Source organism: Pipistrellus hanaki (genome assembly GCF_964339955.1).
Source record: "Pipistrellus hanaki genome assembly, chromosome: 1".
Lineage (NCBI taxonomy): Eukaryota > Metazoa > Chordata > Mammalia > Chiroptera > Vespertilionidae > Pipistrellus > Pipistrellus hanaki.
Window position 1 is genome coordinate 208,387,816 of NC_140503.1, and position 22,474 is coordinate 208,410,289.

Consider the following 22,474-nt stretch of genomic DNA (forward strand, 5'->3'; position numbering starts at 1 on the left):
GACGCTCTATCCATTGAGCCAAACCGGTTTCGGCTCCTTCAGTCTCTTACTGGAAAACAGTTCTTTTACCATTTTTAAACCGACGTTTACCTTTTTTGAAAAATTACCCTGGGTCAAGATTCATTTAACACATCCAGGAGATGAGTGAGACGGTAACAGTAATAACAAAGGTATTTGAGAAACTAGGTGTTTATAGGCATGAAAACAAAGAAGAATTGGAATAAGATTGCTAGGTTAGCTTTAAATCAACAACACACCAGTGGGGATAAGAAAACACGGTCTTTGGAGTTTTCCCTGGGACACAACCCACACGGAACAGGCCACTTCACAGCCCCTGGGCGCCCATGCTCCTGGGGAAGTGAGCGAGCTGCAGGCAGGATGTCCAGCTGCCCCGGTGGCTGGAAGGTCACAGCCCTCCGCGCTCCTCTGTCCCGTCTCCACATGGTGAGTGAGTTCTCTTCCCGAGGTTTTCTTTCCTCTTCCCCGCCAGAACAGCCTCTCCACCTGCTCCCATTGCTTCTTGAAAAGGGCTTTCTGGGAGGCTCCCTGTACCAGAGAGGCGCTCATTGTACGCGCCCAGTGGTTTTTCCTGCATTTCTGCAGTTATGCCAGCGTCTGCAGCCAGTGTTAGAGAACACGCGTCTGGAAAATGCTCCCTCGTGTCTGTCTGCGTGGCTCTCCACGCCCAGCTGCGGCTCCAGCAAACACTGTGTGCTGTACTGTGGAGACCTGCCTTTGTAAGAAACTCCCTTGTCTGCTGGCATCTCTGCTGAGCATGTCTGCGGCCCCAGCAGCGGTGTGAGGCGAAGCCCGTCCTCCCGCAGTGCCCACCCTCCGAGGCGCTGGGCAGTGTGGTGGTGGCCCGTTACGGGCAGTGCCTCTATGGTTACCTGCACGCTGGTCTCTGTGGGTGTGTATCTTATCCTCTTGGGGGGGAGGAGTGTTCATACTGAACTATACAAGGAAATGCCACTCTTTTCCAAGATGGCTCCAACTGCCAGTGACGTGGGGCAATCCCAGTTTCTCCCGCGCCTCTGACCGTCGCTGTCTGTCTGTCAGAGCCTGGCGCCTCTCACAGGCTTCCTCTGGCCGGAGCGGTTTCTGGTGGTGGTTTGTGATGCTACTCATCCAGCAGCCAGCTGGGGTGGCCTGGCACCCCGGTCCTGGGACTGGTGATTTCCATCACAGGAAGGTCTGTGTCTCTCGGACCCAGTGTGTCCAGTTCTGGGACAGTGGATCCATAGGCGGACCAGAAATAACTTTGAGCCTATGCAGATTTTAAACAGTTTAAAAATACACACACACACACACACACACACACATATATATATATATATATATATATATATATATATATATTTATTTATTTATTTATTTATTTTTTTTTTTTTCTTGATTTCAGAGAGGAAGGGAGAGGGAGAGAGAGAAACATCAATGATGAGAGAGAATCATTGGTCAGCTGCCTCCTGCACAGCCCCTACCGGGGATCTTGCTTGCAACCCAGACATATGCCCTTGACCAGAATCAAACCAGCCACACTTCAGTCCGAAGGCCAGTGCTCTATCCACTGAGCCAAACCAGCTAGTGCCGTGGTCGGCAAGCTGCAGCTTGCGAGCCATATGCGGCTCTTTGGCCCCTTAAGTGTGGCTCTTCCACAAAACACCACGGCCTGGGTGAGTCTATTTTGAAGAAGTGGCATTAGAAGAAGTTTCAGTTTAAAAAATGTGGCTCTCCAAAGAAATGTCAATCCTTGTACTGTTGATATTTGGCTCGGATGACTAATGAGTTTGCCGACCACTGGGCTAGGGCAACTGTTTTTTAATGGAGGTATAATTTACACACCGCGGGGAGCTCTCCTCTGAAGTGCTGTTTAATTAGTGTTGACGAGCAATCAGGGCCGTGTTTCTATCAGTATGTGTTTGTTTTGTCCCTGGTGCTTTGGTTGGACTGGCCTTGCTGTGGAAAACAGGGACCACGGAATGAAGGCCCCGGTGTTTGCATTTGCTGTGCAGCGCCTCTTGGTAATGCATGGCCTCTTTTAAAAAGCCCCACGAAGCAGCCTCGCTGGGGGCTGGGTGCCGGCTGCTTCCCCTGAGAGCGTCCATGCTCCTGCGATGTCTGCTGAGGGTGCAGCTGCAGTTGCGGGTGTGAGCAGCGAGGTCCGGGTGGGACGGGCCGAGCGTCCCCTGCACCCGCATGTCTGGCGCCCTGAGGGCTCCGTGCCACCCTCCCCAGCTGGCGGGACCTGGGGGAGCCCGGGCTCTACCCGCCTGCGCGCCGCCCCCCCGGCGCCCAGGGTCCCCACCAGCCAGGCCTGACGCGCCGAAACCGAGCGCGCAGATCAGCTGCGCCGCATCTGCGCGCGATTGATCGTCCTGCCGCCCCCGCCCGCCGCGCCGGAGCCGCCGCCCGAGGTCCCGCCGGAGCCCCGCTCGCTGTCGGGCATGGAGCCGCCGGCCGCGCGCCTCTGAGCCCCGCGGCGTTCATGGTGAGTGGGGCCGGGCGCCCGCGCCCCTCCGAGGCCTGCCCGCCTGCCCTCGGCCTGAGGCTCCGACGTGGGCGCGCCCGTGTGCATGTGTCACATTCATCTGTTCCACCCATGAAGCCTGCATGGGCCGGCACTGCGCCTCCCTCCTCCCTCCATGCTTTGTGTCTGCTTCCATAGCATTTTCTGGCAGGGCTCCGTGTCCATGGGTGTCTGAGAGACTCCAAGAGAGCCAGTGATGTGTCCTAATTCTCACCACCCCAAATGGGAGTGCACCCTGTTTCCAGATTCCGGTCAGGCATCTCTTAGAGGCAGGCTGGCCTTGCCTGTGATCCCGGGGAGGCCTCTGTGTGGACATCCGCCTGTTTGCTCTGGGTCCGAGTAAGGCCGTCAGATGGCACAGCGGCCAGGCCTGTGACAGCCCACAGGTCAGTCTGAGTAATGCACTCCCCCAGTCCACACAGTAACTTTGTGCTCTAGATGTTTAGTAAGGAATGTGACAGCTTACACGGGTCTCCTGTGGCTTCCCAAATGCCAACACTCCCAGTAACTCAGAATGCATTCTGGGAAAATACTGCGTGTGAGTAGATAACAGAATTAAAGTATGAGGAACCCTTGGGTTCCTTCTTAGTGGGAGAGCAAGCCTCGGGGGTCACCAGGACCGTCTTGGAAAGCTGAGCATTTGTAAGACTGCACAGCCACTCTTCCCACCCAAAATGGCAAAACAAAACAGGTCTCAGGTCAGACCCTAAAACAATGCCGCAGCTGCCGCGCACCCCCCCCCCCCCCCCCAAATTGCTTGTTACAAATGGCAGAGTGAGATCAGCTGTAGTGTTCCGGGACTTCACAATCTGTTAAGTATCCTGAATGGGATATTGTGAAAAGTAATTTTGGCCCAGCGAGTGTGGCTCAATGGTTGGGAACCAAGAGGCCATGGTTCGATTTCCTGTGAGGGCACATGCCTGGGTTACAGGCTCAATCCCCAGTAGGGGGCATGCATGAGGCAGCCGATAGATGATTGTCTCTCATCATTGATGTTTCTGTCTCTCCCTCTCCTTTCCTCTCTGAAATCAATAAAAATGTATATGTGTTAAAGTAATTTTGTAGTAATGCAGTGACAGCAATACCTCTGTCATTGTCTGGACACCTGCTGTGACTGTGTCTATGTAATTCATTCTCATTTAATCTTCTCATTTAATAATTGAGGAAACGGGGTGAAGGGATGTGCTCAAGGTCAGGTGCTGGTGGCACTGGTCCCGCTGGGAGGTGATGTTCAGAGCCAGGCCGGCTCCTCCACCCGCTCACCCACCCACCCACGCTCCCCTGCAGGCTGCCTGGCCCCGGCCTGTGCAGAGGTGGCGCTGTGCTGTCACTGGCGTTGGGTCATGTCAGACTTTTCATGGGCACCACGTGTGGCGACCCGCCACGCTGTATTCCAGACATACCTCCAGAACCCTCATAATTATTCTAAAAGGCGAATCTTGATACTGGATACAGTTGAGTCAGACTTAAACACAGTTCTGACTGATGAGCCTTTCTGCTTCTACCCTGTTTCCCTGAAAATAAGACAGTGTCTTATATTACTTTAGCTCCCAAAGATGCGCTAAGTCCTATTTTCAGGGGATGTCTTATTTTTCCATGAAGAAGAATACAGTACACATTTATTGTTAAATGAAAATAAAGGAAATTTATTACCTGAATACGGTACGGTAGTACAGTAGTTGTCAACACAAACCAGACAAACTGTGAATCCTACAGTATCAAGAATTTACTCATGTCATCATCTTCTGGAACATCATCATAACAATCCAATTCCTGAATTTCCTGGTGAATTTCTTGTGACTCCATTTCTTTCAGAATCAGTGGACCAAATCTCTCATGTTTAGCCTAGGGGGGGCCTTATTTTCGGGGGATGCCTTATATTTCGCTCAGAAGGAAACCTGTAAGTAGGTCTTATTTTCGGTGGATGTTTTATTTTCGGGGAAACACGGTAGCTAAGGTAGCTTTCCCAGAAGCCAGAGCGCTTCTGGCCAGGAGGGTGGCACAATGGCCATCTTTACAGCACCCACAGCTCAGTGAGTCGCCTTGATGACCCCTTTATCATCCTGCCAGGAACACGGTCTTTTCATCGTTTGAGAATCTCGATCCTTTGTTCTCTTAAAGCAAATGTTCGCTGAGATCGGCTTTCTTTCTTTTCCTTTTTAACTGGCAAAGTGTGCACTTCACACAGGAGCCCCGTGTCCTTGTCCGCCTTTCACACTGCTCCGCTCACCCACGTGCTGGAGACACGCCCTGTGGACCCCACCGTGGGGCAGTGACAGGCTCACCACGCCCCACAGTGGACTTCCGGCGCTGCGGCCAGCCCTGCTCCCGCCTGCTCTCCTTGCTCAGCAGCTCAGGTGGCTTGTTGTTGAGCCCTTAAATTCAGAGCAAAACAGCTTAGGCTCAGCTCCCTGTGGATAATCACACGCACGTGCACCGCTAGGCTGCTGCGTGTGCTGTTGGGATTCCTGTCCTTCGTGCCCTGGGCCTCCCTGTCCTTTGTCCACTCAGATGGCCCCCTGTGAGCTGCTTTCCTCTGTTCCCAGCCATGGACACCCTGTCCTCGGGCCCCCGTGGCACGGCACTTACTCTCTCCCCGCAGTTTCCATGGTCTGCCCTGGATGCCCAGCCTCTGCTGCGTCTTACTCGCCCCTGGCCCTGTGGTCCCTCACCAACGGGGCCTTTCCCTCTTCCCCTGACGCTGTATCTGTTCCGCTCCTGGCCCTGTGTGGAGTGAGGCCTGCTCATTTGCCCCTGCTAGCTGCTCCCCCTCACCCGCCCCCGTTAGCTGCAGCACATTCTGTTTGCTGCTGTCTCTGTGTGGGTCTGTGTTCCTGCAGATGCGTGGTGAGCCACTCAGGGCAGGGACTTGACCTACTATGCAAACCTTTCCGATGTGACGCCCTCCACCCCAACCCTGTCAGACAGTTACTCAGCACACGGGTAAAACTGGGTTTAGAACGGAAGCAAACTGGCCTTGCTGTGTGCACTCCGGTGCTTTGTATTGCTAGCTTTAAAAAATGCCGGCGTGACCACGTCAGCTGATTGCCACGCGGCTTTGAAGAGCCCGGCTCTGAGTTCCTTCCGAGTTCCGTGCCGCCGCCGGAATGGGGGTTTGTGCCATGAGCTCGCAGGGCTGCTGCTGAGCACAACAAGGAAGGCACCGTCACTGGTTTAGACCCAGACTTCAGAGCAGGAGCCCAGGAGGGGCCCGATTGGAACGATAGCGGGCTGAGGCGGGGACTGCCCGCCACCTGCCCGCACAGAAAGGGTGCGTGTGGCATGTGTCCTCTCATCCTCACGGGAGTCCTCAGCGTCTGAGGAAACGGACGCTGAGCCGGAAGCAGAGCAAGGTGATTGCCTGAGGTCAGAGCCGGGGCCAAGAGCGAAGTCCCTTTGCTTCCAAAGCCCTCGCTCTGGCCACATCCCGTGCTGACCCCAGCAGCGTAACCCACAACTGGAAGTTGTTTTTCCAGAAACTTCTTGTTTGCCACTGCACCCTTTCCCGCCCCAGCATACCCACAAGGCTCGGGGGCCCGCTTTGTCGTCGCCGGGGTGGGTGGTCTGGCTTGGCGCAGGAGCTCACGGTTGACCTCTCGGTGGCTGTGGGAGAACTGGGTTTGGACCAGGACCCGCAGCAACTTCCGGCGCATTCCTGTTGGGAAGTGCTGCTTCCAGTTCCGGAAAGGCTGTCCCTGGCGTTTCACATGTGGGCAGGGGCCAGGCCTCCTCTGCTTTTGTTTGCTTTCTAATCATGTAGAGCTCTGATTACAGCGTGAGTTTTGTCCTGCGCGCGCACTGAGTTCAGCAGCACGGTGTCCGTCCGCTGCAAAGCTTTTCAGACTGAGTGGGAAGGACTGGGTCACCTGGGCTGCAGTGATGGCTGCAGGCGTTCTGGCTGTCGCTGAGAAACATGGCTGCAGAGCCAGAAGGCTCGGCGGCTGACCCAGCTCCCCAGCAGGAGTCATGGCCACTCCGGGCCTCCACCTCCCGGTGTGTGAGCGGGAAACTCTTGAAGCCCTTGATGAGCTCCTTGACCTCAGCTGCCACTGCTGCTGCTTCGTAATAGAGCTCAGAGCTCTAGCCCGAGAGTCCTGCTTGTGCTGGGCAGGAGGCAAGGCCTTGATCCACTTACTCCTCCTCCCTGCGTGCTGCCCGCAGGCTCCTTGGTTGGGTCTGGCCCGGAGCGTCTCTTCTGCTGCACACGGTTGTCAGGTCCGAGGGGAAGAGGGTCCCGGCACCCAGCGGCCAGGGCAGCACTTCCCTGTGCTCAGGCCTCAGGGGCCTCCCTGGCCCTCAGTCATGCAGGCCCTGCCCCCGCTGGCTGAGTCCTTGAGAGCAGGTCAGCTGCCATAGCTGTAAAATGGGCTCACACTTGCCAGGGAGCTTGTTACGGACATAAAGCGGGACAGCGGGACGCACACAAGAGCAAATGGAAACGGGCGTCCAGTTCTGGGACAGCCCACTTCCGGGCTCCTGTGGGCCTGGCGTGGAGCTCCCGAGACCAGGGTCAGCCGAGCCGGAGCACCTAGAGGGGCGTTCGTTACTAACCCTTGTTGGCAGGCGGCAGCCTCTGACTCCTCCTCAGCACGGTGTGGGTGCGTTTCCTGGAAGACCCAGGTTCGCAGCTTCCCGGAGCTGGCGCTAGTAGGCGGCACGGAGCGCCTGGCACACGCAGGTGCTGGGATGTTAGACTTGGTGGCCAACGTGTCGGTCATCTCCGATCTTGGTAAGCGGGGGTCATTGTGGTATTTGAATGGCACCACTTTGAGTCGGGGTGGGAGGTGTTAAGGGTCCAGACGTACAGAAACTTCTGCCCGCCCGCTCCGGGGTGGCGCCCTCACGTAGCCTGCGCATTCGGGGGAGATCACTTCCCTTTGCACTTGAGGAGTCTCTGGAGGCTTTTCTGGCTGAGAGTAATTGTTGCCGAATAATTTTGCCAGAAGCACCCCTCTTGGCAGCTGGTGTCAATAAAACTCATTTAGCAGTTAATCACTTTCCACTCAGGATGCTGCTTCTGTTCCCGAAATGGTGGTTTCAGTCTCAGGCTCAGTGTGCTGTTGGGTGTCCTGCTTTCCCAGCCAGATTGTCCTCCTGAGGGGGGCCCAAGAGCCTTGTCCTAACAGGCAGCAGGAGAAGAGCGGGGGTTTGTGTTTTTTTGTGTGCTTGTTTGCTTGTTTGTTTTTTGCAGCGGGCTTAGGGTACACACACACACACACACACACACAGGTTCAGAAGCTGGACTCTGGCGCCCATGTGCCTGGCTCCCCGGAGCTCCCTGGCTGGGTGTGTGGAATGGGGTCACCGGCAGTGTGGGCCTGCGCTCAGATGGCCAGGCATGGCCGTTCCCTGTGTAGCAGCTCGCAGTGACGGCCTCGTACGATGTTCAAGATTTCTTTTTTTGGATGTTTCTGGTTTAAGAAAATGAAAGAGCTTTATTTATGCAAAAGATTTTAACCTGTTCCTCATTTCAGGAAATTTTGAAACAGCTAATAAACACGCATTAAATGCCATGGGTGGAAGGAGGTGGTCAGAAATTTAGGGTATGGGAGGAGGCCGGAGGTCAGGCGCGTGCTGGACCTGGCCGTGGGTCTGCTCTGAGATTTCCAGCGGCTACTGTAATAACCAGTTAAAATCACAGGAGACGCCGAGGAGACCGGAGATGGTGCTCGGGGCCCTCCGGGAAGGGGCAGCTGGGGCAAGGCCTGGGGACTTTGTCACTGGTGCGGGCATCCACTGTCCCGGGTCGCTCAGGGCCGCAGGAGCTGCCGAGCTGCAGGCACCTTGCCTTGGCGGCCTGCCTTCTGCTCTGCAAGCAGTGCGCTCCGCATGCCGTCCGCAGTCAGCCTGCAGGCGGCAGAGCAGCACGCTCTCGCTCTCCCATGGCGGCGTCCTGTCCGAGCTGCAGGCCCCCGTAACCCCGGTGTCTTTTCCCAGGAATATGAAGACCAGGCTGGCCGAGCTAGCAGGCCGCCCTCCCCGAAGCAGAATGTGAGGAAGAACCTTGACTTCGAGCCGCTCTCCACCACCGCACTCATCCTGGAGGACAGACCCGCGTGAGTCCCAACCGGAGTCTGGGTGTTGGCTTTAGTGGATGGGGACACCTGGCTCATCAGTCACCTTCCCATTAGAAGGGAACTAGGGACACAGAGGGAGGAAGAGGGAGCCATTGCCCTCATTAAAATGCCCGCTTCCACCCTGGCCAGCGTGGCTCAGTGGTTAGAGTGTCTGACCGTGCACCAAAGCGTGTCACAGGTTTGACTCCTGGTCAAGGACACATACCAGGGTTGCAGGTTCCATCCCCGCCGTGTAGAGCATGTGTGGGAGGCAGCCAATCGATGTGTCTCTCACATTGATGTTTCTCTCTCTCTCTCTTTCCTTCTCCCCCATCTCCCTCTCCCCACTTCCATTTGTTCTAAAAAAAAAAAAAAAAAAGGCAATGGAAAAAATATCCTCAGGTGAGGATGAGCAACAACAAAAAATGCCGAGTTCCTCCTCATTTCCTGTGTTATTAACGTGTCCTAGGGCTAGTAAGTGGCTAGTTTGGAAGCTGTCCTCTAACATACACGTGTGCCTAGGGTTTTCCTTTCAGCCGGTGTTTTCCTTTAACTTAGCACTCACAAGTACGGAAGGAGCGATTGTACATTGTCGGCTGGCTGTAACCGCACGAGAACACCGGCAGGTGCTGGAAGCGGTGTTTGGGGGCAGCCGGTCCTGCGGAGCGGTGCCTGGCCAATGCTGGGTCGTTTGGGACCCGCGGGAGCTGCTGGCCCCAGCATCCCTCCGCTGGTGGCCATCTGTCTGATGGACCGTCCATTTCTGAAGGAGAAGGAGCATTTTATTCTTTCGAACAGGATTCGTAGTTGCTCAGAACTGTGGGAGACATTTGTTTACACGCCGATGAGCCACATAGCCAGTGTGAAACGTGCGCACTTACAAACCGGCCAGAAAATGTGTTCACATATGTACACACAGTATGTTGTTAGGGTCCCTCCTTCACGGACAAGTGTCAACAATTGTTAGTGTATTGTGGTCAGATCAAAGTTTCTTTGAACTAAAGTGAAAAACACCAAAAGGTTAAGTGTTTATCTCTTTGAATGATGGGTAATTGTCACCTTCTTCTTTATAATTCACATTTTTTACCATGAGCTCATTTTATTTGTATAAGAAAATATTTTTTTATTATTTTTTAATATATTTCATTGATTTTTTACATAGAGGGATAGAGAGTTAGAAACATCGATGAGATAGAATCATTGATCAGCTGCCTCTTGCACACCCCCTACTGGGGATGTGCCCGCAACCAAGGTACATGCCCTTGACCAGAATCGAACCTGGGACCTTTCATTCCACAAGCTGATGCTCTATCCACTGAGGTAAACCGGTTTTGGCAAGAAAATATTTTTAGTTTATGAAAGAGCTGTGTCTTTGTCATCTTAACGTGTTTAGTTTTGTTTTTGGAGCTTTTTTTAAAATTTATTTTTAACTAGTAATGCTTCAAGTTTTGTTTCTCAAAGAATTTCATTTGATACCAGAGGCCTGGTGCACGAAATTCGTGCAAGGGGCTCGGCCCTCACAGCCCCGGCTGCCTTACCGGTCTTTCCGGAAGGTCATTCCAGAAGGTCGTTTTGCTGTCCGGTCTAATTAGCATATTAGCTCTTTATCATATAGGATTCATAATGGTGGAAAATCATTTACTTTCTATCAAGCAATCTGCCGGCGAAGCCCGCGGAGGAAGCCCAGAAGCACAGGCAGCAGTATGAAGAAATGGTGGTGCAGGCCAAGAAGCGAGGTGAGGGAGGGGCTCCGTGTGTTCAGGCGCGTAAGGCAGCCAGGGCTCTGTGTCTGGATAGTTCCTGCTTCCTGTCTGGGCCCTTGAACCTGAACTGTGGTGAAGGCTTTAGCATTTTGAAATTTATAATTTTCCACAAAAGTGCGTGCTTCGACTCATGTCATTCCTGTAGCTTTACTCGGGGTGTCCGCACTTTGAGTTTACACCAGAGAGAGGCTGTCTAGGGTGGAGTATGGACTGGGGAAAGCCTCGCCAGCAGTGAGGGCCACAGCTCGCTCTCTCTGGGCTCGGTTTCCTTTGTATTTATTTTAAATATATTTGTATTGATTTCCGAGAGGAAGGAAGCGGGGGAGAGAGAGAGAGAGAGGGAGAGAGAGAGAGAGAGAGAGAGAGAGAGAGAGAGAGAGAGGGAGAAATATCAGTGATGAGAGAGAATCATCGATAGGCTGCCTCTTGTATGCCCCCCAGTCTGGACCGAGCCTACAACCCAGGCATGAGCCCGACCGGGAATCGAACCCTGATCTCCTGGCTCAACCACGGAGCCATGCTGGCCGGGCGAGTTTCCTGTTTTACAAGATGGGATAGGATTTGGTAAAATGCTTTGCAACATCCTAGGACTCCAGGATGTTTTAAAAAATATATGTGATTGCCATAATGTGGTCAATACACAGAACAGGATATTACTTCTGGAACATGCCTCAACACGGGTGAGCCTTGAGGATTCATGCTAAGTGGAATAAGCCAGTCAGGAAGACGACACTGTGATTCCACTTCTGTGGGATCCTCAGTGAAGGCAGAACCACGCCTTCTGAGCTGCCCACGGAGGGAAGGGGCCTCCGTCAGTGCCATTCTGGGGTCTTTGCTGCGCGACTGAGCAAAGTCACCGCCTGAGGTGGTGGCTGCCAGTTAGTGGAGCTGTTCCTCTCTCCGTTGTGATCCCAGAGCTGAAGGAAGCCCAGCGGAGGAAGAAGCAGCTGGAAGAAAGATGCCGGCAGGAAGAGAGCATCGGGAATGCTGTCCTGACGTGGAACAATGAGATTTTGCCTAACTGGGAAACCATGTAAGCGGGGACGGGGCGCCGAGAGCTGTCTCATTCCGTCTGAGGCCTAGGGAGGGCGGCCCTCCTGTCGGTCCAAGCACATCTCCCTTCCCCGCCGAGCTCAGGCCTGTGGTCCCTCCTCTGATCTGGTGACAGTCCCCCTGTCCTCCTTCCAGAGGGACCAGCAGCCAGAGGGGCCTCCAAGGCCCAGTCTGGGTCATTTTCCCACCTGAGATTCAGTGACATTGACCTCCCTTTCTCGGTAGGCCACCTTTGACTGCTCCTGCACTGGGGTGGAGCTCTCTCATCCGGGAGCCTCAGGGCCTCTGCGGGTCCCTGCCCTCTGCCTGGCGTGTTCTTGCCTGTAGCCCCCTCCAGCTCGCTGTTGTGCGCGGCGCAGTCCTCCGTGGGAAGCCCTCCCTGGATGCACGGCCTCGCCCTCTGTCTGAGGGTGGGACGGGCTCTTCTCTGACGACAGCCCCTGGCAGCCTGGCAGCTGCTGTCATCTTCAGTCTGTGGGGCAGCTGCGGGCATTCCTCTGTGGTGCAGGGTGGGGAGGGCCACCCCCATCACGGGGCGCTGCAGGAAGCGTGGGTGCCAGTTCCTCTTCTCCTGTCGCTTTCAGCCTGCGCCCTGTGTCGGGATGGGGGACCCCCTCCCGAGTGTCCCTCTGTCTCATTAGGCCAGACGGCGGTGCAGATGGCCCCCAGGAAAACAGGCTTTCCCAGAGCCTGCTTTTCCCGGGGCCCTTTACGAGGCTGGGCAGTCAGGAAACGCTTTTTTATCAAATGGGACCCTGGGGCTGTCTCTCTCGGTGGCCGAGGGCCCTCCCTGGCCCACCCCTCACTGACGGTGTGTGATGTGGTCCAGAGGCCCGCACTCGGCACTGCCTGGGACGCAGCCGCTGGGGCCAGGCATGGCGGGTGTCACTGTGCATTGTCCGCGAATCTCCTCGGCAGCCCTTCCCGGGCTTTCCTCCTGCGGTGCCGGAGGGAAGGCATTGGCTCGGGGTTGCACAGGGAAACATGGGATTGGGGTGCAGACCTGTCCTGCAGCCGTGGCCCGTGCTCTCCGGAGGGGGGAGGGGGCTGCGTTGAGGAGCACCAGGGTAGTCTGCACTTTGTCCCCGGGTGCGGGCGGGGAGCCACTGTGAGCAGAGGGCCGCGGTGCTGAGCAGTGAGAGCTGCCGAGTTAGCGGAGTGCTCTGCCATTGGAGCTTGGCAGCTGCCCCGTGTGCCACCTCCCTGCACCTGCAGCTCCACAGCAGTCCTGCCCCCTCACCCCCACCAGCCCTCCTCCCTCCCCTCCAGCCCATCTATTAGCCGTCCCTGCAGATTCAGCTCAGGAGAGTGCCGAGCCCTCTGGTTGGTGCTGCTGCTCCCCGCGTGCAGTGCCCTGGGCGTACCGGCCACGGCCTTGCCCAGCGGAGAGCGGCACTGACCTCTGAGGTCACCAAACCTAAGCCCCTGAGGCAGGGCTGTGACGTACCTGTGTGTCCCCTGGCCTGTGGTTTGGGGGAGGCACACGGGGGCAGATGATTCTTCACATAAACTGGTCTTCCTCTCTGTGCAGGTGGTGCTCTCGAAAGGTCCGGGACCTGTGGTGGCAGGGGATCCCTCCCAGCGTGAGGGGCAAAGTCTGGAGCTTAGCCATTGGCAACGAGTTAAACATCACCCACGGTGAGCGCCTGCACTTGCAGGCTCCGGAACCCCCCTCCCCCCGCCAGGTCCTGTGGCTCCTCCTGTCCCTCGCCCTGCTGTCAGGAGAAAGGACGCCATTGCCGGGGCCGGGAGAGGCAGTGACTGTCCTCCAGGAGGATGCACCGCCTCTGGGGCCGGCCTGCGCGCAGCGTGCGGCGGGACACGTGTTTTGCCCTGCGCGGTGCGGTGCCTCTGGGTACTGCTGGTTTGGTGGCATTCCCCCGGCAGCTGGTGTGTAAGCACCTCTAGAGGGACAACATGCTGCACCCCACGGGGTGCTTGAGGCGCTAGTGGCATCAGAGTAGAGGGGAGGGGAGACCCGGACTCGCCTTTGAGTTTAGGGTGGATTGGTTTGTGTCTGCTCTGTGCACCGGGGTCCTGTGACAATGTTCTTCCCTTGGGAGGCGTCATCCGCCTGCGTTGCAGCCTGAGTAACGCCAGCGGGTGTGTGTGTGTGTGTGTGTGTGTGTGTGTGTGTCACTGGCGTCGATTGGAGGTGACCTCCTCAAAGCTCCATCTTTGGCTAATCCATACCTGCCACATGGACTGTCTTACGCCCAAGAGCTCACAGGTGGTACAAGTGACGGACCCGCAAACCAGACAGCCGTGCCTCAGTGGCCGCACGGCGTGCGGGTCTGTCTGTGTAAGTGGTGGCCGGTGTCTTTAACAGTAGAAGACTTCAGAGTGTAGTTGACCTTGAGGCAGTGGTGTGTCCCTGGCGTTTCTGAGGAGCCGTGCGTGTGTGCCCACGCTCACCCGAGCCTCTCTCGCAGAGCTCTTCCACATCTGCCTCGCCCGAGCCAAGGAGAGGTGGCGGTGCTTCAGCGCGGGCGGCCCCGACGCGGACAGTGAAGGTACGTGGGGCCAGGCAGGTGGTGGCTGGTCAGCGGGCGCTGCCCCGCCCGATAGGGAGGTCGCTTCTCCGAGGGGGTGTGTAGTACGAGCTTACCAACAGCTGCCTGGAAAAGGGCGGAGTTGTTTTTAAATCCTCACAGTTTCCTTGATTTTGAGAGAGAGAGAGAGAGAGAGAGAGAGAGAGAGAGAGAGAGAGAGAGATTGAGAGAGAGATTGGTTGCTTCCCATACACGCCCCGACAGGGGATTGAATCGGAAACTTTTTGGTGTGTGGATGACGCCCCAACCTCCGGAGCCACAGGCCGGGGCTGGAAAAGGGATTTTTCAGCGCAGACAAGGCGAAGAGGAAGTTCTCGTTAGGAAGAAAGCGCTCTGTCCAGAGAGGTGTTTGTGTCTGACCCGCAGCGGTAACCCCGCTGCCCTCGCTCCCATTCCCGAGGCGGCAGAGCCCGGGCCCGGGCAGCGTGCGAGCTGCTTGAAGACGGAGCTGCGTGCTCGCTGGTCACACTTAGCATCTCCCTCACAGAGTGACGCTCCTGTCATTCTGGGGTATCTTTTACTGACCTTTTATACTATCTCGGTGATACTAAAATAAAATAAAAGGAACATTAGTTAGAAATGGCACACAAGTGTCGCCACGGCCACGCCCGTGGATCCTGCGTTGCGCCAGGCCGGGCTAGGTCAGACCGCGATTCCCAGTGCCTTCTGCGCCTGGTGGGTTTGTTCTTGTCTCTTCCCGGGTTGCTGACGGAAGGCGGTGTCACACGAGGCTCATCCCAGACTCCGGAAGACACCGATGGCGTCTGGCGTTAGCCGGTGCTGTTGGTGTTTGCTCCACCCTGGCAGCCGGGCTGTGACCAGGCCTCGGGACCCCTGAAGCATGTTCCCCTGTCCCTCCTGTAAGCCTCAGAGCCTGAGGCCCCGCACGCTGCCCCCAAGAGGGGTCGTGACTCTGGGTCTTTCCGTAGATGCCGGGTTCTCAGCGGCCGACAGAGAAGCCAGCCTGGAGCTGATTAAACTGGACATTTCTAGAACATTCCCTAACCTCTGCATTTTCCAGCAGGTAGGTAGTGGTGATTTGTTGCTTTCAAGCATAGTTGTCTGGAATTCACAGGTGCCATCTGCACATGTTGTTATCAAGTTGAGAAGTACGTGGGTTTTGGGTGGAGGGGCCGCCAGAGAGGGATAGCAGGGGGAGGATGGGTCTCATGTAAATACAGGCATGACTCTCTCAGGCCCATGCTTCCACACAGACTCACAGCGCCAGGACGCCAGGCAGGTTTCAGTTAGAACGAGTCAGTCAGGGCCCGCCACCTGGAATGCTGCAGAGACGTGAACCTGGGACCCTGGGCCTGCAGACATGCGGTGGCCCAGGCACGCTGGCGGTGCAGAGGAGGAGAAAAGCTGCACGGCTAACGCCGAGGAGTCCCAGGAGCGCATGGAGAGCTGGGGGTGTTTGGGTTAAAATGGAGGCTGTTAGGACTTAGGATGGAGAGTCCTCCAGGCCGCGGCGCGGATCAGGAAGCGTGGCAGAAACAGAGGCCGTGATGGGCGGGGAGGGGGCAGGATGCACGGCACAGCTGCAGCCGGCGGGACAGCGGTCACCGCCCTGCCCGGCTGACCCCTGGCACCTGGTGGCCCTGGAACTCGGAAGGGGCTGAGTATACAGCAGGAGCCAAGGGAGGGGTCTTTTTCCGGCACGGTGCTCAGGCCTGACCCACCAGCTTTCTCCGAGCAGCTTGGTAGACGAATTGGCTGCAGGTTCGCTTCTAACAGGTTTGGTAGCTCATTTGTGAAGCTCCGTGATACCCGCAGGGCTGCTGGCCTGGGCGGGGCCACGGCTCCCTCCGCGCCGGGGGCGGGGCGGCTGAGGCTGTCCTGGGCACTAACAGACCACATGTGTCCTTGGTATGTTGATCCTTCCAGGGCGGCCCGTATCATGACATGCTGCACAGCGTTTTGGGCGCTTACACTTGTTACCGACCTGATGTGGGCTATGTAAGTGAACTTTCAATATTTTATCGCGTCTCCCATTTTAAAAAGAAAGTCAGAATAATGCCAGTAGTGCGGGACATCTTAGCTGCGGAGGGCGAGGCGAAGGCCCTGGCTTCTGCTGGGCATGGAAAGTCTCGTGGCAGCGAGCTGCCTGCTTCTCCGAAAGGAACCGCAGACACGGCTGCCCTGTGGCTGCGTCATATTGAAATTGGGTTTGAGTTTCGTTTTCCGCATGCAGCTTTTTCAGCACTAAGTGAAGACAAGCCTTAGCAGTAACCATTTTAGAACTGTGCTGCAGTGTGTGCGGCTTCGCCGAGGCCGGTGCGTGGTGCCAGGTGTAGCACGTGATGATAGACGCACATGTCTCCGCACGAGGCTGCTGAGTCTGGGCTGTCCCAGGTGGTGTTCCCCCCGCCGTGGGGGCGGGGTGGGAGCAGGGTGGGAGCAGACAGGCGGCTGATGTGGCCCCGCAGGCTTCCTGGTGAGAGAGATCCGATGGGATGGAGGCTGTCACTCAGCTCTGGGGGAGGCCGTGGGAAGGAGAGAGCCATCTCTGTGCAGGCCGCGGCGTTTAACCCCCTCCTCCCCGCAGGTGCAGGGCATGTCCTTCATAGCCGCAGTGCTGATCCTGAACTTGGACACTGCAGATGCCTTCATTGCGTTCTCCAATCTTTTGAATAAACCCTGTCAAATGGCGTTTTTCCGAGTGGACCATGGCCTTGTGAGTATCCCCGGTGTGCCCAGCAAGCACCGCCCCGTCAGCCTTCTTTTCAGTGGAAAAGAATACCCCCCCCCCCCCCCCGAGGAAGGAGTCGGAGAAAGCTCTGTAGAGTGGGAGGTACTTGGGGTGTTGTGTTGGTTTTAAAAACACGTGCTAACAGCCATAGGTATGACTCTCAAGACTGCTTTTCAGAAAGCGTTTCTGAAAATACATCCTCTGCCCCGGGAGGGGCAGCCCCTGCACAGACACGCCCGCTTTGTGGCGCAGTCTCCTCGTGGGGTCCGCGCCTGGACGTGGCCGAGCTGAGCCCTCTTGCTGCTCCGTGATGTCGGGCGCTCCGAGGCTCACAGACAGGAGGGCGTGTAAGGCGCTCCTGTGTGGACAGAGACAGCAGTGCGTCAGGGGTTCTGGCACGGCTGGCCATGCAGGTCATGGACTGAGCTGAATCCGTGCCACGCAGTATGCACACAGACGGCCGTGGGGCCTCCGAGGCTCCGGGTCCTCTGCGTGGCCCGATGGGGAGGGAGGCTCCCGTTCAGGGCGCACAGCGAGTGAGGGAGGAGCCCAGGTGCCGTCCTGCCTCCTCACCCTGCTCTTTCGGAGGCCAGGGGATGGCACCCGCCTGACAGGCCCGGCGGCGGTTATGTTAGTGTGGCATTGATGGGCTGGTAGTTACGACCAGTGCTGCCAGACACTGACCCGGGAGGTTAGGTCAGCCAGCCGTAGTCCCTCTTAATCATACAGCCTCCTGAGAAGTTCCTGTTCAAGACCGGGCAGCTGGTCTTTATTTTAAATAAAGAAAAAGTATTTAAAAACTGTTGCTACGTGGGTGGCTGTTAGGGGCGGTATAAATTGGCAGAACTCCTCTGGAAGAAACTTGGTGTTAAGTATCAGTAGCGATAAATGGTGTTGGCATGTAATTCTGCTTGTAAGAATCTAAGGAAGTCCATCGGGGACCAAGCATTAAGCCCAAAGATGATTGTCACACAGTATTTATTAGTATTTAATAATAACTTAAAATTACATTTCGGTGTGAAAGTTTGAGATCTTTAAAAATGGGGTTTGGGGATACAGTGAGGTTCACTACAGTCCGGTGAGAGACCCAGTGCGGTAGCAGTCTTTGCCCACAATCGTGCTCTAAAGAAGTGTTTGGAATGAAGGGTTACTTTTCCAAAAGCACATCGAGTGGAGCCTCTGCCTAGCGGCTCCCGTGTGTGCACACGGATGTGCGGGACCACAGTTCACAGAGATGTGGGATCCTAGTGGTTTCTGCTCCGAGGCTTCCCCCCTCGGCACTGAGGTCCGCTTTCCGTGGGGAAGAGCTTCTGTAGAGTAAAATGATTACATCGCAATAGTTCTTAATTTTGAAGATAAGACCCCAGTTTTCTCTTTGGCAACATCTGATAAAAACTACAGAAGAATTTTAGCCTATGACTAAGGGAGAACAGAGAAGCGTGATGCTGGCCGGACCCTCATTTGCAGCAGGGCCTCCCAGTAGCAGCTGTGACCTTGGGTCTGGGCGCGGCGGGGGGGGCTGTCCTGGGCATGGAACGGCATCTCTGGCCTCTGGCTGCCGAGTGCCAGCAGCACCTCCCCCTGGCTCTGACAACCAGAAGTGTTCTCCGACAGAGCCGGGTGTCCCGGGAGGAGAGGGCCCCGTGGGAACTCTGGTTTACAGTGCACTCACTCATGAAGGCGAGCAGGCAGCATCCGAAAGCCGCCTGCCCACAGGCCTCCCCGTGGCACACGGAGCAGCCTGCCCGCCTCTCCGCTGGTGCCACTTCCACGCGGCTCCCTGCGCACTGCATCCCACAGGGCCCGCAGGCAGCCGAGAGCCGGTGCTGGTGCAGGGCAGGCTGTGCCCGCTGCTCCTCCCCGAGGGTCTCCTCCCTCACTGCTTGCCGGAGCTGGAGCGGTGCTGCCGGGCCTGGGATCTCTGTCGCCTTCCCTGGCGACTCTGAGGGCTGGGAGCACGGCGCCCACGGAGTCCCTCCCGGTCTGGAGGAGTGAGCCCTAGAGCACATGTGTCAAACACAAGGCCCTCGGGCCAAATCCAGCCCGCCAGGCCTTGCAATGTGGCCCGCACCGCGCTGTCATCACTGCACTCCGCTGTCAGTTTATGACATTGTCAGTTTATGACTGTTCAGTAAACCATTCGGCCCGCGATTTAGGCTGGATTTTAGATTTTGGCCCCTTCTCTGATTGAGTTCGACACCCCTACCCTAGAGGCTCCGCCTTGGCAGAGGGACAGACACGGGTCGGTCCCGGCCACACACTCACGTGCCATTTCTCTGCACACGGGAGGAGGGATAGGGTGTAGCTCGAGGTGTTACGTGAAGATGCGCAGCGGGCTCACAGGCGAACTCAGATCTCGGTTCAGTTCCCGACACCACGGCTAGCGGCATCTCCGCAGGGCAGGGCGGGATTTCTGCTCTCCGGGCCTGCAGTGCACACTGCTCTGCCGTGGCTGTGCAGGGCACTGTGTCGGAGACAGCGGGCACGCCTTCGTTAGAGGCCGAGTTAGTGCCCAGAGTCACTCCCAGCATCGGCGCCCGGCGGGTAGACTTGCCGGACGCAGGGGACGCGGCAGTGCCCGTGGCGGTGGGGCAGGCGCGGTGGGACGGGACACGCTGCTAGGATGGCCTGTGTGCTCCGCGCCTTCACCCGCCAGGCCCTGTCCCTGGCAGTTCGCCCGAGGTTGGGTTCTAATGGTGGAAGCACGATGGCTTGTTTTGCAGGTTGGGAACGTGTGCTGATAACCAGTTTACTGGTGCATTTCACATTGTCTCCCCAGATGTTGACTTATTTTGCTGCATTTGAGGTATTCTTTGAAGAAAACTTGCCGAAATTATTTACTCATTTCAAGAAAAACAGCTTAACTCCAGACATCTACCTAATTGATTGGTGAGTGTGCATTTTCGTGTTCACCCCTCCACCCCATGCTCCACTGTCCTCACGGGCGCTCCCTCAGGCTCGGCTGCCCACGCCACTGCCTGGTCCCCAGCTCCAGCCCAGGCATCTACCGGCTCCATCGCTCACTCTTGTTTCTGTCTGTGACCCTGCCTGGTCCCTCTGAGCTCCTGCAGAGAGAAGTGGTGTCTGGGACCTGTTTGCTTTCAAAGCGCCATTTACCCATCATTAAGCGTGACGCCACTGAGCGCCAGGTCTGCTGTGCCAGGCTCTGCTGGGACCTGGACAGCGGTGGTGAGCGGGCAGGCGGTGCCTGTCAGAGCCTTGCCTAGAGGGAGACATGCCCGTGGGGGGCTGTGCTGCACGTGAAGTGTGTCTGTGGAGCGGGGAGGACAGCGGTCTGGACCCAGGCTTCAGGGTCAGAGTGCACGGGGCAGCCAACATGAGCCCCAGCCGAGGCCTGGTAGGAGCCTGGTGGTCCAGAGCCAGCAGGGCTCCAGCAGGTGCCTGGCGACGCTGGGGCCTATCTATGCAATACATGGAGATCCTGTACACACATATCCACGGCCCTGGGCATCCTGAGAGGTGAGAGGTCGGGAGCCAGCTCCCCGTGTGTGTGTGGGAGCCATGCGGAGGCGCTTGGGCAGCATTCCAGGGGCCAAGGGCGTGTGGAAGGCTTCTGATTGGGCGAAGACGAAGGTGGGCCATCTCCAGCAGGGGCGTTAGGTTATGTGGGAGGTAGGGAGGCCTGGAGGCGGAGGCTGATGAAGGACAAAGACCTGGGTTTGAGCCAAGGCTGCAGAGTGGGTGGGGAGTGGGGAGTGAGGACTGGGGAGGGGGAACGGTGGTGCCTGAGTGTTTTGCGGGAATGCAAGAGATGGCCAAGTGCTGTCGCCTGCTCCCCGGCCCAGCGCTGAGCGGCTCACAGTGCCACCAGCTGAGATCAGAGCCCTGAGGCCTGGCTTGCTTCACAGAGGAGACATGGAGGCTCAGGCCCTGGGTCTGGCTGCATTTTCCGTGGGAAAGCCCCTGCAGGGTCTGTCCAGGTTCTCGTGTTCTGGCCTCCCCGCACCACGGTGGCCTCCTCTGGACAGCCCTCTGCTGGTTCCCCATCCTGGAGAGCACGGCCCGGCCTCCCGCCCGCACCCGCCCGGTCTCAGCTTCTCCGTGTGCTCTTCCCTTCTGCTCCGGCTTCTCCCTGCGGTTCCTGGCTCTTCCTGGGATTTGCTAGGTCTGCTCCTGCCTCAGAGCTCGGGAACCTGGGTGCTTTCCAGACCCTTCTCTTGGCTCCTGGCTTCCTCTCCAGGGCTTTATACAAATGTCACTTGTCACGACGCGTTCTTCCCTGACCATCCTGTGAACAGGTGCGTGTGCACGCTCTCACACACACACATCGGACTGGCCGTCCCTGCCTGCCCTGCTTGCAGTTAAACCCACACCCCCTCCAGCGGGGCGGGAACGGTGTGTGCTCCGTGCTGCCCTGCACCCTCACCGACAACGCACAGTGCCTGGCACCGGTGGCCGCCTCCGGGAGGCTCAGAGCTCGGCGTTAGCTCTCTGACAGCGGTGCCGCCTGGGTGAGGCCCAAGCAGGGCGCAGGCTGCCCACGGCTTTCTTGATCGTTTGCATGTTGGCTTTATTCTGTAAAGTTCAGAACGTCCAAGTTGTCAGTGGAGGCCACATGCATCTGAACTCAAGAATGTGCTGTTGATGAGCTTTCTTCTGCTGTCACTCTCTCCCCCCTCTACCGCTGCTCTGTGTTCTGGTCACTTTTCACTCGAGGCTGCTTTTAAGACGTGAGGGCTTGATCGACGTGGGGAGGAAGAAGTAGGACTGTGGATTGGGTCAGTTCATTTAATTTTCAAAAAACAAGCACATGCTCCCGGTGGCCTTGAGAGCGCTCCCCAGATAGACCGGGAAAAGGGCCGCCGGCCCTCAGCACCGTCGGTGCGCAAGCTGACGCCTGGCCCGCCGAGCCGCCCCTGCCAGGGCGTGGTGCTCACGGTTCTGTGAGGGAAGGCATCCTCGCATTTCGTTTCTTCGCCGGGGGGTTTGCATCATTAAGATGAGGATTTGTAATCTGCAGTCAAATTTATCTGGAAAAAGTTCCTTTGTTCCTTTGCTGACCCCTGCTGGGAGGAAAGCAGCCAGTCCTCTCCCTGCGTGTGGACACGGGCTGGTGCGTTTCTGTGAGCTGTTCTCATCCCCGCACCAGACTCTGCTCTGTCTGCCTTAGTGACCTCCCTGCGCCTGCCAGCGGCGTAGCTCACCGTAGTGCTGGATAATACATATTGGTTGCATGTGGAGGTAACAGTAGCCGTGATATGGAATTGTACTGTGTTTGAGATCCCGTGTGCAATGCTGTGTCCATGTGCAATGCTGTTTCACACTGGCCCTCGGAATGAGCCCAGGCCTCGTGCCCCTGCACCCCCGCCCCACGTCTGTATCTAAGGAGCAGTCAGACTGGGGAGCCTGGCTGGAGCTCAGCCCCCCTGAAGCGCTCGCCCCTCTGCAGGATCTTTACCTTGTACAGTAAGTCTCTGCCCCTCGACCTGGCCTGCCGCATCTGGGACGTGTTCTGCCGCGACGGGGAGGAGTTCCTGTTCCGCACGGCCCTGGGCATCCTGCGGCTGTTCGAGGACATCCTGACCCGGATGGACTTCATCCACGTCGCCCAGTTCCTCACCAGGCTGCCCGAGGACCTGCCCGCGGACGAGGTGTTTGCCTCCATCGCTGCAGTTCAGATGCAAAGTCGCAGCAAGAAGTGGGCTCAGGTAAGCGGGCCTTCTGGTCCTTTCCTCCTTGAGCCCATGAGCGGAGTCGCCTGAGGAAGCAGCCCTCTCGTGGTGGGCCCCGCGCTGGAGACCGGCTCTGAGGCCCGGCTCTGCCAGCGGCCTGTCAGGTGGCCCCCAGCCTCCACCCTTTCTGCAGGCCCT

The 22,474-nt window shown here is 57.2% G+C and overlaps 1 protein-coding gene across 3 annotated transcripts in view; it reads left to right on the plus strand.

The window, feature by feature from the left end:
- Window positions 1-22,474, plus strand: part of TBC1D14 (TBC1 domain family member 14) — a 68,521-nt gene that overhangs the window by 42,287 nt on the left and 3,760 nt on the right. For 2 of the 3 annotated variants that reach the window (XM_084906144.1, XM_084906145.1), the window contains exons 4-13: window positions 8,465-8,583; window positions 10,237-10,319; window positions 11,262-11,379; window positions 12,931-13,037; window positions 13,832-13,912; window positions 14,881-14,975; window positions 15,839-15,910; window positions 16,500-16,628; window positions 19,423-19,532; window positions 22,054-22,312. In XM_084906144.1, the coding sequence (XP_084762270.1) occupies window positions 8,465-8,583; window positions 10,237-10,319; window positions 11,262-11,379; window positions 12,931-13,037; window positions 13,832-13,912; window positions 14,881-14,975; window positions 15,839-15,910; window positions 16,500-16,628; window positions 19,423-19,532; window positions 22,054-22,312 (1,173 nt within the window). Of the gene's footprint in view, window positions 1-2,181; window positions 2,489-8,464; window positions 8,584-10,236; window positions 10,320-11,261; window positions 11,380-12,930; window positions 13,038-13,831; window positions 13,913-14,880; window positions 14,976-15,838; window positions 15,911-16,499; window positions 16,629-19,422; window positions 19,533-22,053; window positions 22,313-22,474 lie in introns of those variants that run through there. The other variant, XM_084906146.1, reaches the window with a different exon arrangement.